A 14,606-nucleotide genomic window follows, 5' to 3' on the forward strand; every position below is an offset into this window, starting at 1 on the left:
GGGAGCGGCCCATAAAAACCACTAGGGGGCCAGGCCCCAAGGGCCCCATGGTAGCTATGGGCCTGCTTTCCCCCCTTAGGCTTAAACATAGGAAAATGACATGTAACCTCAGTTTGTGGGTTCTGTAAGGCAGAACTTGGAATGAATCTTGCAATAATTCAAAGAGAAAAAAATACTTTTCTAAAGGCCTTTAGAGGCATTTACATTACCCAATGTATATATGGGAGAAGAATCGTTAAGATACCAGGATATTCTGGATAAAAAAGACAATCTGAAATTACCATAACAATTATCCTGGTGGAAGAAAGCGCAACTGGAATCGATATATTTGAAGGATAAGAAAATAGGTTTTAATAATAAAATAACTGAACTGGAAGAAACTGTTTTAACAGCAGAAAACAAACTTTACACACAGAATCTTCTCAGATCAGACACCCCTCCTCCCACACTCTCAGTCAGCAGCCAATCAAATCACACTTGTCACCCTCTATCACTCTTCTCATATTACTGCAGTCAAACTAATCATTTAAAGGAACACACACACCAAAACATGGAATTATTACAATGTCCTTCATCAATTCAGGGGCAGATCTACTATGAAACTAATGAAGCTTAAGCTTCAGGGCCCCTCTGAAGCAACTTTTTTTTTTTAATGAGCGATTTTTTCAACAAAAATGATGGAATTTTTTAAAGTGTTTGTTAGTAAAACGAGGCTATTTTAGTGACACCACGGAGGGGGCAGGGGTCCCCTGCTGCCAGGCCCCACCTCTCCACTGTCAATCAGATGGCTGGCAGGGGAGAATTACTCCCCCCAAGGGAGGAACACCTGACATTTCAGCGAGTGCCTACATGATTTCAATGTGACATAGACATGTCAAGGTTGTTGGCCTGACGCTCTGGTTTTTGGGCAAAAACTCTATGGTAGAAGCTTCCAAAATTCACTCAGATTTCTATTATTTCTGGCAGCTCTGATTAGCTTTTGCCAATTAGTGAGGCAAGTTTCTTCTTTGCTCTTGCATATAGCTTGTAGAAAAGCTTGTAGTGTAGTTGAAGAGATAGCACGCCTGTATTCTGTAAGTGCCTGATAGCAAACTTTTTTCAGACACACTAAACTAGCTATTTTTTTTGTAGGTTTCAGGGACTTAATACACTAGTTTAGAGTATGCAGGCAACAAGTGAGAGTAAATTTGCTTGTGCTTACAGAAGCTATCATGCACACAAGATCCTAGAGTAATTTCTCTCTTAAGAACACAACATTTATCTGAGAGCATCAAGGTTCTACACGAAGTATAGTTTTCAGAACTCAATTTTACTGCTCTCAATTTGTTATAGTCTTGACAAATGGGCATCAGGTGAGTGTTTTGGGCACCAAAATCATTAGGCAAACTTTTTAATAGAAGTAAGGGCAACTGGTTGGTTCAGCATAGGAAAAGGAGTACGACAAGGATGTATATTGTCACCTTGCTTATTTAATATATATGCAGAGTACATCATGCGAAATGCTGGCCTGGATGAATCACAAGCGGGAATTAAGATTGCTGGGGAAAAGATCAACAACCTCAGGTATGCAGATGATACCACTCTAATGGCTGAAAGTGAAGAGGATCTAAAGAGCCTCTTGCTCAGAGTAAAAGAGGAGAGCGCAAAAGTGGGCTTGAAGCTCAACATCAAAAAAACTAAGATCATGGCATCCGGCCCCATCACTCCTTGGCAAATAGAAGGGGAAGCCGTGGAAGTAGTGACAGACTTCACGTTCCTGGGATCCCAGATCACCGCAGACTGTGACTGCAGCCATGAAATTAAAAGACGCCTGCTCCTTGGGAGGAAAGCGATGGCGAACCTAAACAGCATGATAAAAAGTAGAGACATCACCCTCCCAACAAAAGTCCGCATGGTCAAAGCAATGGTATTCCCAGTAGTCATGTATGGCTGCGAGAGCTGGACTATAAGGAAGGCCGAGCGCCGAAGAATAGATTCTTTTGAACTATGGTGCTGGAGGAGACTCTTGAGAGTCCCTTGGACTGCAAGAAGAACAAATCAGTCAATCCTCAAAGAAATCAACCCTGACTGTTCCCTGGAAGGCCAGATAATGAAACTGAAGCTCAAATACTTTGGCCACCCAATGAGAAGGGAGCACTCACTGGAGAAGACCCTGATGCTTGGAAAGATTGAAGGTCAAAGAAGACGGGGACGGCAAAGGATGAGATGGTTAGACAGTGTCATCAATGCAACGAACATGAAGTTGAGCCAACTTCAGAGGACGGCGGAAGATCGGAAGGCCTGGTGAGAGCTCGTCCATGGGGTCGCGAAGAGTCGGACTCGACTGTGCGACTGAACAACAACAAAAGGGCATATGATTGCTAGTAATAGTTTTCCCCACTTCAAGATAGTTAGACAGATCAATCAAATCAGCAGAGATAAGAAAATAGTCTATAACACTTGCCCCAAAATTGCTGAAACAGGTAAACTTCCCATGATCTACTCTCTCTTTAAGGCCATTTAAAATAAACAATGGACCATTTAAAATAATCCTGGAAACCAGCATTGACAATTTCAGATTCGTTTTATTGAAATTTCATTTGTCAGGTTCACATACACATAGCCCTGGCTAGATCCACTGGCTAGTTTGTTTTCTGTTTGCTGTTATTTTTGTTTTCCTTAGTGAAAGAGGAATCCTAGGGGCTACGTTCTGGAGACAGGAACTGCCTAATGGTCAGTATTCCTCCCCCTTTCCTCCCCTACCCTGCAATTTTTTGCCCTGCAGCCAACATACACAGATAACCAAAATCCTAGTTCAGCTCCCTCCACTCCATTCTTCTGCAGTCATTAACAGTGCAGTCCTTGCAGTTACCTCAGTCTGAAGCCACTGAAATCACTGGGCTCAGACTGGAGTAACTGCATAGGATTGCACAGGAGGCTGCAGCACTTACAGAGAAACCCACACAGGCGCGGGATGCTGGATCTCTGTGGTTTTTTTACAACCCCTGCAGAGAGCTGAGTGTCACTGGAGTTTCAGAGCCCACCACCTCTGATATGCCAATATGAGAATCAAATTGTCAGGTCAAAGTGATTGCAAACTAAATCTGGGTGGGATTTCAGTATATGCTTACCAATGCCAACCAACACACTTAGGATAACAAACCTGAATCAACAACTTTCTCTGCAACCCCCGCTTTTTTATGTAAGAAACAGTTTGCTGATTCATGTTGTTTGTGATCTACAGTAACCTTTAGGCCCGTCTCAGAACTGCACTAATCCCTGTATTTGCATTTTCAGCATTTTACCCCTTATGCTGTTTCATTCAAACAGCCTTGCTAAATGTCTTTTCCCCCTCAGTTTTTCTATGTCAATTTTAATTCTTAGTCCAGGGTCTGAAATGTTTGCAATCTCCTTTTCTTTTAGATCTACCCCAGTCACTAATAAAAGAGGCAATACTGTCCAGCTAATCATGAACTAGGACTTATTGTCAAAGACCACATTTTACTTCAAAGGTATGAAGCCAAGACAATTTTGGCCAGTTCCCCATCTCTCTGAGCAATGGTTCCCCTGCCTTCTCTAAGTTAGAAATAATAGTAACCACCTACTTCATGTGGTTGTTGTAAGGAAGACTTGACACAATAATCGCAGAACATTTTGTACCACAGATATATGCTGTAGGATCAGGAAAGTACTCTGTACACTTCAGCCTCATTCTATTATTCACCCACAGTGGCGTCCAAAGCAGAGTTACACCCACTGACTTCACTGGAGTTAGAAGGGTATAATTCTGTTTAGGATTGCCTTGTAGATCTTGGACTGTCTTGGTCCAAAAATAAACCCAACAGATATTCCTTTGGATTTGACTTTTGTAGTCAATCAATATTTGGGGTTTATTTTTCTCTGTATCAATCCTCTGTCCACCTCCAAATGGGATTTAATCTTCCAGTGGAGTTTCTGTCAGATAATTCTAAAATTTTTATATGTTATTGTACTAAAATGAAGTCCAGCTTCCCTCACAGTGTTTTGGCACACATGTTGGATATAAAGTGAGCTGAATCTGCTGAATGTTTTACAGTGCCATTTTGAGCACAGTTAAATCCTTCTAAGTCCACTGAAGTCAATGGGCCTAGGAGGGTGTAACTCTGCTTCGGATGACACTGGGAATGCCCCTGGCTTGTTTTAATTACTTGTTTCATTATTCATAATTTGTAATTTTTATGACTTTGTTCCGTTATTTTTACTTTGTGAACTGTCTCAAGCAGTCCTCTGGAGTGGCAGCATATAAGATGTTTTAAATAAACACATTTTAAAAAATTCATTGACTATACATTCTAGCCAATGTAGATTTTCCTTTTGCATTTTAAGAAATTTAAAAAGCCTGTCACAACCATAATGATCAATGGTGTAATAATGATCAATGGCGTAGTATTACTTAATAGTGTAATAATTATCAATAGTGTAATATTACTTAAATAGCACTTTAAACATTGTCCAAGTGCTTTATAAACTTTATTTTGCTGAAGTTTAACAATAAAGCCATAAGTCAGATCATTATCTCTTATTCTTATCACAAAGCTGCAGCCCCAAGCATATGTACCCGGAAATATACTCCATTGAAATTAACATGGAACTACGTCCAAGTAAATAGATTTAGAACTGGAATTAAGAGATGAGGCATGTTAACAGTCATATTTGTGTTAGCTGTGTCTCATGGCAAGTAGGTCATTTGCCACAACCTAAAGCTGATGGATTTGTACATCATTGCAAACCTCCTTGGTCACAAACAAGATGGTTAAGTGCATCAGTCAACAGAGATGGTGGCTTACCCAAAGCCAGTAAAGTCCATGGCAGCTGTGGCATTTGAATCCTGATCCAAGCAACACTATTCAGTGGACAGCATCTCTAATGAAAAAAAGGAAATTGTTTGAATAGAACTTCCTCCTAGAAACGTTATAATGTGGCTTTTACACCCATCCCTAGATACTGGCTATTCCACCATGTATAATAGCAAATACTATGCTCTCTATGCTATCTATGACCAAAAACAAATTATTCAGTTGAACATATTTAGAGTCTGGTGGCATCTTTAAGACCAACAAAGTTTTATTCAATCAATCAATCAATAGACCTTTAATGGCATATACAACATTAACATTCAAGGTATGAGCTTTTGTGTGCCTGCACACTTTTTCAAATACATTGGAATGATAGATGGCACTGGGAATGAAAGTTTGTTGGTCTTAAAGGTGCCACTCAACTCTAAATTTGTTCTACTGCTTCAGACCAACACGGCTGACCACCTGAATCTAAATCATTCAGGACAGAGTGTTTTCTGTATGTTGACTTCCAAAACCTCTTTAAATGGTGCACTTTTTTGCAGCAAACAATAAAGCAAATTGGCTGAATGAGGGTTACCTAAGGTTGTCAACCTTCAGGTGGTGGCTGGAGATCTCCCTCTATTACACCTGATCTCCATGTGACAGAGATCAGTTCACCTGGAGCAACTGGCCACTGTGGAAAGTGGACTCTATGGCGTTATACCCCACTGAAGTCCTCCACCCCCCAAATCTCCAGATATTTCCCCAGAGCTGGCAACCCTAAGGTTACCATATTTTGAAAAGCATAAAAGAGGACATATTTCCCGAGTAAGCACGTCAAACAAGTGATCACTATGACAAATCTCATTTTAAATACCCTGACTATTTAAGCTGTGATCATTGTTACCAACTAGGAATATTCATAACCTTCCAACCCCAAAAGAGAACATTTTCATCAATTTTTTAAAAAGAGCCCAAAAGAGGACGGACACACACAAAAAAAGGACATCTGGTAACCTTAGCTGAACTCAATGAGAAACCTAATTCCCCCCCCCCCAAACCTCTATTGAAGTGCAAACGGTCAGAACTCCAGATGTACTGATTTGTTTTGAAACACGCCAAGAATCTGAAACCCATTCTGATATACAGAATCAGAGAAAAAGCAGTATTGAGACTGGCAAAATGTTTAAATGTCACAACATGTTTTTATACACATCAAGCCTTTTGTGTTCAGTGTGGTGTAACTTGAAGCTTTTCCGTTGGATTTCTGGTATTAATTATATGGTGGTTTTCATGAAAGAGTTTCTAAATGACAGAAGGGAAGTTATTTTGGATTAAAGTGAAGGATTCTTTACAATTCCTCTCAACCCGAAGAAATTAACAAGAACAGCTGAAGTATAATGGTGCACAATGGTAAACCTTTTCCATTAAGTTAAGGAGTGGTTCCATTATTATGAACACCTGGCCAGCCAGGGACAGTTTAAAAGAAAACAATAAACAGAAACTCAGGTTTATTATATGACAGTACATTAAAGTTATCTTATTACTTCAGTTCTAGACCAGAGCAAGAGTCCAGTAGCAGGGTATTGACTGGACAACAACAACAAAAAATGAGCTTTCATGAGTCACTACTCACTTCTTCAGATACATCGGTTCTCAAAGGCTATTCAGAGGGCATGTGGCTGCTGCCATGGCTTTCTTGGGTTAGTGCTGGCCTCTGGGGAGCCTGTCCTTTCTTAAAGAGCAAGTGTCACTAGCAGTGTTCCCTCTAAGCTGAGTTAGTGTGAGCTAGCTCACGTTTTTTTAGCCTCTAGGTCACATATTTTTGTTTTCACTCAGGAAGGATGGCAGCTTTAATGCCAGTAGCTCACAAAGTAGAATCTTTGCTCACAAGACTCCACAGCTTAGAGGCAGCACTGGTCACCAGGTGACAGGGACAGGAGCGGAGGCATCCAGCCCTCTGCTGAGTGGGGAAGCTCAGAAGTCACTGGAAAAGAAAGGAGGAGAAGATGCCCTTTTTTGTTGTTGTTCAATAAACTGGGTTCAATGGGGGGGATTAATTTTTTTTTTAAAAAAATCCTATTTTGCAGATTTCAGCTCAATGACTCTGGAACTCACATAATACAACTGTTCACAACAGTAAACCTAAGATGGCTTTTGTCTTCTGAGCAGTAAATCTGAAATGCAAGTCTGTGTAAAGACTTCAGTCCTAGGCAGTGGTCCCTCTAAGCTGAGTCAGTGTGAGCTAGCTCACAGTTTTCAGCCTACGGTTCACTTCGCTCAGGAAGGATGGCTCCAGAGCAAACTAATCTATTGGTAACAGGGGTAGCCAGTAGGCCGCATCCACTAAGCTAATTATGAATGGGCTGAAGAATAAGTGACACCCCCCTTTCAACAGCTCACCGGCAGCCTCGCAAAGACAGTGGGCACTAGAGAGGAGGTCTCCACAGAAGATTGAAGCAATTGCAATGTACTTCCCTCTGACCAATGCCTTAATTGCATCCCAGAGGACCTGAGAGACACTATAGTCAGAGTCATTTTAAAAATAATTTTAAATTTCTAAATCAATATCTGTATATGTTTTGTCATTCAATAAATTTTAAAAAAATTATGCAGTAGCCAAATCGCTCGCTCACAACTTTAATGCCAGTAGCTCACAAAGTAGAATTTTTGCTCACGAGACTCCACAGCTTACAGGGAGCACAGGTCCTAGGCCTAGTTTTATTTATTCATATCTTCAAACATTTACAGGCTGCCCTTCTCCTTTAACAACTGGCATCAACTGAAGAGGTGAAACACCAGCCCTGGCCTGTACCACTTCAGTGCATGGGAAGGTTTGTTTGACTGAATGCCGCTTCATAGAAAGAACTCCCTGCAGATGGAGAATTAGCCTAACCCTTCTCCATGGAGTACTAGATTTGCACATTGCTTCAGACCAACATAGCTGCCCACTGGATCTAGATCTAGGGAATGCTTTTAATGACAAAGTGCACACCTTCCCATCCGTGTAAACATGGTTTGGTTGTAGTTCTTCCAAAAACACAGTTCCAAAACAAGTTAATGAAAGATATGCAATATGGGGGGAAGCCAGAAGGAATCACGATGCTGTATTCACAGTGGTAAAAAAGACCATTGCTCTTCAGGAGCCAGAGCACGTAATTAACGCATATGCCCACTGCCTTTGTATGTCACAGATCACTGGAGTTATGATTTAACTACTTATTTCATTGACCCTCATAACAACTCTTTAGGTGAGGCTGAGAACTTGAGAAGGACCAGCCCAAAGTCACCCAGCAAGTTTCGATAGCTGAGTGGGAATTCTGACCCGGGACTCCCCGCATCCCTCGCTCCATCCCACTTTCCCCTCAGCAACCAATCAACCAAGCCTATCAAGAGTTCTATTGCGGGAAGACGTCACTGTTCAATACGGAAGGGCGGGGCGTCGAGAGGAGACTGGAGAACCTGGACGTGGCTCTCTCCAGGTCAGTCTGTGATTGGCTGGAGGTTTTTTGGTCCGGCGAATGGGTAGCTGCGGAGAGCGCGTCTCTGCCCAAGTCCTGCCCACTGACGTGTGAGGTATTTATGACTGCGCGCGAAAGACTTCCTTGTTCAAGCGAGCGCGCGGGAATAGCGGGTGGCGTCGCGTGGAGAGAAATCCGCGGTTGGCTTTTGTCGGCGGGGTGAGTTCGCGTGGCGAAACGCCGTTGGGCGGACGGGGCGTCCTTGCGGAGAGACCAGCGTGGATTTAAAGCGTGTCTGATGGGAGTCCGCTGCTCCCTCGAGGTTCTGCGCCTGCTTTCCGTTGCTTGAAGTTGTTGGTGGAAGATGGAGGTGGGGGAATAGGAGATATTCCTTGGGCGGAAGAGGCTTGCTCTCCCACCCCTCGTAGTGCTTCCATCGCGCGGTGTGATGTAGGAGGCACCGTTTGTGCGTGCCTGTGTTCGACAGGCTTGCTGTGGACTCGTCTGGTTGTGCTGCCTGGCTCCGTTGTTTACTCAGCTTGAGGTGCTGCGACAAAGGTCCGTTTGGGAGAGCCCGTTCAGTTGAGCAACACGCTCGTGTGAACCGTTTACAGCGCAGTCCTGGGAAGGTTTACTGTAGGTTAAACCCGTTGTCTTCAGTGGGCTCAGACTGGTGTATCTCTGCAGATGATTGCACGATTAGTGCGGCAACTCCCGAAGGAAGGGTTGGAGGGCGCTGCTGGGTATTTAGTAGTGGCAAAACCGTATCCCCGTGTCCATATGGGTACTCCGTGAAACTGCCTCGCTTAAGCACGGTCTACTGCTTCCTTCATTTCTGGCCTTGAAAATGCACTTGGGGCGGGCTGTAGTGTGTATTTAAGAGCTTGCTAAACTGCAGTCACTGCGTATATGATAATATGGGCTACATACGATTTGTGAGTAAGGGCTACATTCTCGGGCGTTTGAGGGCTGCTCTGTTGTTTGGGGGCAGGGAGAAGCAATTCTAAGAATACCTCTCAGTTTCATAAACCAACATGGTTCCAGTCCTCTGTTTTTTAAAAAAGAACAAACCCCACATCTTTTTAGGTCTCCTGAAAGGTATATGTGTAGCTCTGAGCAATACTTGCTTTGGAACATAATTGAAACTGATGTCTTTAGGGTAGGGACAACCAGCTTCTATGTTGCCAGTTACTTCATTATCTAGATATATGCTTTTAGTTCCCACAATACTACTAGCTCGTGATCTCTGTGCCATATGGAAGATAAGAATCCATAATAAAGCTGGTGCCAACTAGTGTTGTGATATGGAGTGAGGTAACTGCATGTGATAATGGGTTCTCATTGTTATTAAGCATAAGATGAGAGAAGCCAGGGTGGATCAGGCCAATGGCCCATCTAGTCAACACGCTATATCACAGTGGCCAAAAGTCAGGTGCCATCAGGAGGTCCACCAGTGGGGCAGAACTGCAGAAGCTCTCCCACTGTTGTCCCTCAAGCACCAAGAATACAGAACATCACTGCCCCAAGCAGAGTGTTCCATCTATACCTTGTGGCTAAGCCCCTCATGGACCTCTGTTCCATATGTTCAAGAGGGGTTCCCTCTTGAAGCTGATTATGCTGACAGCCACCACCACTTCCTTCAGCAGTGAATTCTACATGTTACTCTTTGGTTGACGAAGTACTTCCTTTTATCTGTTCCTAAGCCTACTGCTTATTAATTTGAGTGCCTATGAGTTTCTATATTGTAAGAAAGGGAGAAAAGTAGTTCTTTCTCTACTTTCTCTATCCCATGCATAATTTTGTAAACCTCTATCACGTTACCCCTCAACAATTGTTTTTCTAAACTCAAAAGCCCTAACCTCTTTAACCTTACTTGCCCTTTTTCTGCACTTTTCCTAATGCTTTAATGTTTTTTTTTAAGGTGTGGTGACCAGAACTGTACACAGTATTCTAAATGAGGCCACACCATAGATTTATACAGGGGCATTATGATACCAACTGATTTGTTTTCAGCCCCCTTCCAAATAGTCCTCAGCATAGCATTTGTCTTTTATATTGCAGTCACACACAGAGTCAACATTTTTTAGAGTTATCTACCAAGACTCCAAGGTCTCTCCTGGTCAGTTACTGCCATCAACATATATTTATAGTTAGGATTGTTGGCTCCTATGTGCTTTGTGTTGCAATTGCCCGCGTTGAACCTCATTTGCCACATTGATGCTCACTCGCCCAGCCTTGACAGATCTGTCTGCAGCGCCTCACAGTCCTCCCTGGTTCTTACTGCCCCGAACAAATTAGTGTTATCCACAAACATAGCCACTTCACTGCTCACTCCCAATGCCAGATCATTAATGAACAAGTTAAAAAGCACCAGACATAGAAATGAACCCTGCAGTACCTCACTGCTTACCACGTTCCCCTTTGAAAACTGCCCATTTTCCTGTTAATTAACCAGTTTTTAATCCACAAGAGGGCTTGTCCTCTTATCCCATGACCACTAAGTTTACTTAGAAGCCATTGATGAGAAACATTATCTATTGTGTCATCCTCGTCCACCCCCTCAAAGAACTCTAAAAGGTTAGTGAGACAAGATCTTTCCTTACAGAATCCGTGCTGATTCTTCCCCAATAGTTTTTGTTCATCAATGTGCCTACTAATTCTGTCTTTAATGGATTCCACCAACTTATCCATTATTAATGTTAGACTGACCAGACTGTAATTTCCTGGATCTCCTCTGGAACCTTTTTTAAAATGGAAGTTATGTTAGGTACATTCCAGTCCTTGGGAATGGAAGCAGATTTTAATGGAGTGCATATTTTTGTCAGGAGATCCACCAGTTCACACCTGAGTTCTTTCAGAACTCTTGGATGTATGCCATCTGGGCCTGCTGATTTGTCAGTTTTTAATTTGTCCACCAGGCATAGGGCTTCCTCTCTTGTCACCTCAATCCAATGCAGGTCTTTCAGCACCCCTCCTGAAATCAGTGGTTTTAGAGTGGGCAAGCACCTCCCATCTTCCACAGTGAAGAAAAAAGCAAAAAAATGCATTTATCTTCTCTGCCATTTCCCTGTCATCCTTTAGTAATTCTTTTACCCCTTGGTCTTCCAGTGGCCCTACTGCCTCCCTGGCTGGTGTTCTGCTTCTAACGTATTTGAAGAAATTTTAATTGTTGGTCTTTGTTTTTTGCAATATGTTCCTCATAGTCCCTTTTTTCCTGTCTTATCACCAACTTGCATTTTATTTGCTAAATTACTCAAACTAGCCTTCCACCGCTTAAAGGAATTCTTCTTACCTTTTACTGCTTCTATTACTTTGTTCCTTAATCATGCAGGCCTTTTTTATGCCTATTTGTACATTTCCTAACCTGCAGTATACATTTTATCTGAGCTTCCAGGGTTGTAGTTTAAATAGTCTCCAAGCTTCCTGAAGGGATTTGACCCTCCTTACCTTTCCTTTCAGTTTCTTCCTCACAAGCCCCCTCATTTAAGAGCAGTTACCTTTTCTGAAGTTAAATGTGGTTGTGTTGGTGTTTTGTGGCAACTCCCTATTTACTAAGGCCACGGTCAAGTGGGCCAGATATCGTGGGGGGGAGGCGTGGCTAATTGCCCCGGAGGAAACGCGTGGCTGCCCGAGCACACGTCCCGGTCGAGGTCCCATGGTTTGGGGGAAATGCCGATCAGAAGGGCATCCTGCAGCGCGGCGCAGAAGCAATTGCTCTTTGTGCGCATGCGCTGTTGGGCGCTGTTCTGCAACCTGCGGAGACTAACAGCAGTGGGCGCCGGATGCCACGTAAGTCCAGCGGGAACACGATCAGACGCCCGCCCTTGACCCACGGTTTCAGGAAACGAGTACCTTGTAGGTACTAGTTTTTAACTCCGCACCTCCGGCGGGGAGCCACGGGTTCGCCACAGGAGCACTGCGCTTCCCAGATGCTGGGGTGAGATCGCGCCCGGAAAATCCGTGGGACTCCCGTGCCTCTCCCACGGCAACTTTGCCGCGTGACCGGGGCCATAAATGCTAAACTTAATAGCATTATGGTCATTGTTCCCAACTGGTGCTATCACACATCCCTCACCAGATCTTGAGCATTACTTAGGACCAAGTTCAGGATTGCTTCCATGACTCTTAAACTTATTTTCTTTGGGAATTAATTCTTTGGGAATTAAACAGTAGACAAAATGCTAACTCCGTTGGAGTTAAAATGTGAAACCAGGGGTGCCTGGCAGGGCTAGATCTAGGTTGCCAGTTCACCTTAAAGAATCAATGGGACGTATTCAATACCACTCATTGAAGACCTCTTGACCTGTGCTATACTTCAGTCATTCAGACAGATGCTAAAGATGATTAATCAGTTGTTTGTCCTCCGACTTCTGCTGCCCGCTTATAGCTACAGTAGTAAAATCACATAAGTGTAGTTGATGGTTAGAATGTGTCTTTGTGTGAAGAAGCGGGGGAGAAGGTATAGGAGAAGAATGAGTAGACTGAGGAACTTGATAATTGTGTGACTGGCTTAGCCATAGCACTTGCAAAAAGGTAGATGCTCTAGCAACAGCCCCAGTCATTTGTAATTGATTACAATTCAAGGACTACTGCGTTTCATATAGCAAAGATTATTCCCTGTGTTTCCATAATAGGCTGGCTTTGCCTCTTCTCAGGTGTTTGGAGGATGTTTGCATTAATAAGTCATGGTTCTGTGAACATGGGTTTTTTTGTGTGTATTTGCAAATGTGTGAATGTCATTTATATCTTCCGAAAAAAATTGGCCCATTTGGGATAGAAATGGAGGTCTCTGCTGTAATGTAGAAAGTAGCCCTAATTCTCTTTGGCTTGTGGCACTGATATGATTTGCTAGGAACAGAAGTGTGAGGTGGTGTGCATAGAACTCATCCAGATTTTGCCATCAAGTAAAGGGCTGCAAGATCATTTGATCTAAGAAAAAATGGTAAAAGTAAAAGCAAATGAAAAATCTTATAGTGTAATTTCATTGTAGTGCTAGGTTGTCAGCAAACTTTAAAAACAAATATCCAGGCTCAACAGATACAAGGTACTTATGACTTCAGAATCCTGAGTAGCTTCTCTGTAAGATTTAGGTATATGCAGAAGATAGGTCAAAGGGAAAAGTCTTGCTGTTCTACATCAAAATTGTTGAAGAGAATTCTTAAGGGCCTTGGAAAAGATGTATGGCTTTACGAGCCTCTTGATAGTGTACCTTAAAAGTTCAGGGCTTCCAACCCAGGGTGAGGAACTAATGTCTTGAGGAGCGGGATGAAGTTCTAGTATGTGAACCTTCTGGCACGGTTGTGATTGTAGTTAAACAGAATAACTCTTTATGTATTCTAGGATACTTTGTATAAATACGACTGCTTGAAGTGGACGAATGAATTCAAGGGTGAAGCAGAAAGCTGAAGCAGACAAATCTTTGACTGCAAAGGTAACAACCTTGAACTGCATAACTTACCTTATCACTCTTTTGTGTGTGTCAGTGGTTGGCTGTCAAATCTTGGCAAGTAGAGTCTTTGATTCTCTGCTACTTACTGAACTTTCATGATGAGTTAATTGCAATTCAGTTTTCTTGCAGTGTTAATCCTTGGGTATAAAAGCCGAAATAGTCAGCCATGAGAGCTTGGTTCTTATTTGTAAGGTAGTAATGACTGTTGCAAAATGCTAAACTGAACTTCCTCAAATTAATACTTGTCAGTGGGGTCAAATTGACCTCAAGAAGTAGGGAGGGGGATATTTTTCTACATCATTTATTTATTGACTTTGAGGACAGTTGTCCTGTGGTGACTTACGCCTCTCCACTTAAAATTTTCTGTAAATTTTTATCCTGTATTTTATCCTACAGTGTTTGTCACTTTGACCCCAGTGCATCCCATGGGAAACTGAAAAGAATATAAAGGGTGAAACTGACAAGCTGCTCTGTTCTATTGTCTTTCCTTTTTTGTCAAAAATAATTGCTTATAATAAGGGCTAAACTTTTTTATTTTGCTGTTGCCATCATGCTTAATCTAGCTCTCAGATCTTGTTTTCATGACTGAATTGGGGGTCTTTTGATTAGTAATGTTTGTTCAGTCTTGTTTTTTGTTCCGAATCTGCTTATTGGACCCTCCAGCTCCATCATCTGCAATGGCTAGCAAGATGTTCTCAAAGTCTCAGGTTTAGGTCTGTCCCAGTCTTGTTATTGATGTTGTATCTGATGATGCCACTGCTTTGCAGTTTTCTGCCACTAGCTCACAAGGCCCTTCCCTTATGTCCAAATGTATGCTAGTCTTGGGCACAAGATGGCCTGGCTGCCATTGTGTTTAAACCCCTGCTCTATCTAGCATTCAGCTAGGGAAAGCCAGCCCAC

General features: G+C 42.6%; 1 protein-coding gene across 1 annotated transcript in view; it reads left to right on the plus strand.

Annotated features, from left to right (window-relative positions):
- Nucleotides 1-8,398: 8,398 nt before the first annotated feature.
- Nucleotides 8,399-14,606, plus strand: part of GMNN (geminin, DNA replication inhibitor) — a 23,850-nt gene continuing 17,642 nt past the window's right edge. The window contains exons 1-2 of the mRNA XM_015414732.1: nt 8,399-8,476; nt 13,598-13,688. Coding sequence (XP_015270218.1) covers nt 13,635-13,688 — 54 coding nt within the window. The 5' untranslated portion in view covers nt 8,399-8,476; nt 13,598-13,634. The remainder of the gene's footprint in view (nt 8,477-13,597; nt 13,689-14,606) is intronic.

The sequence above is a fragment of the Gekko japonicus genome, unplaced genomic scaffold (genome assembly GCF_001447785.1).
Source record: "Gekko japonicus isolate JY-2015 unplaced genomic scaffold, Gekko_japonicus_V1.1 scaffold1433, whole genome shotgun sequence".
NCBI classification, from domain to species: Eukaryota; Metazoa; Chordata; class Lepidosauria; order Squamata; family Gekkonidae; genus Gekko; species Gekko japonicus.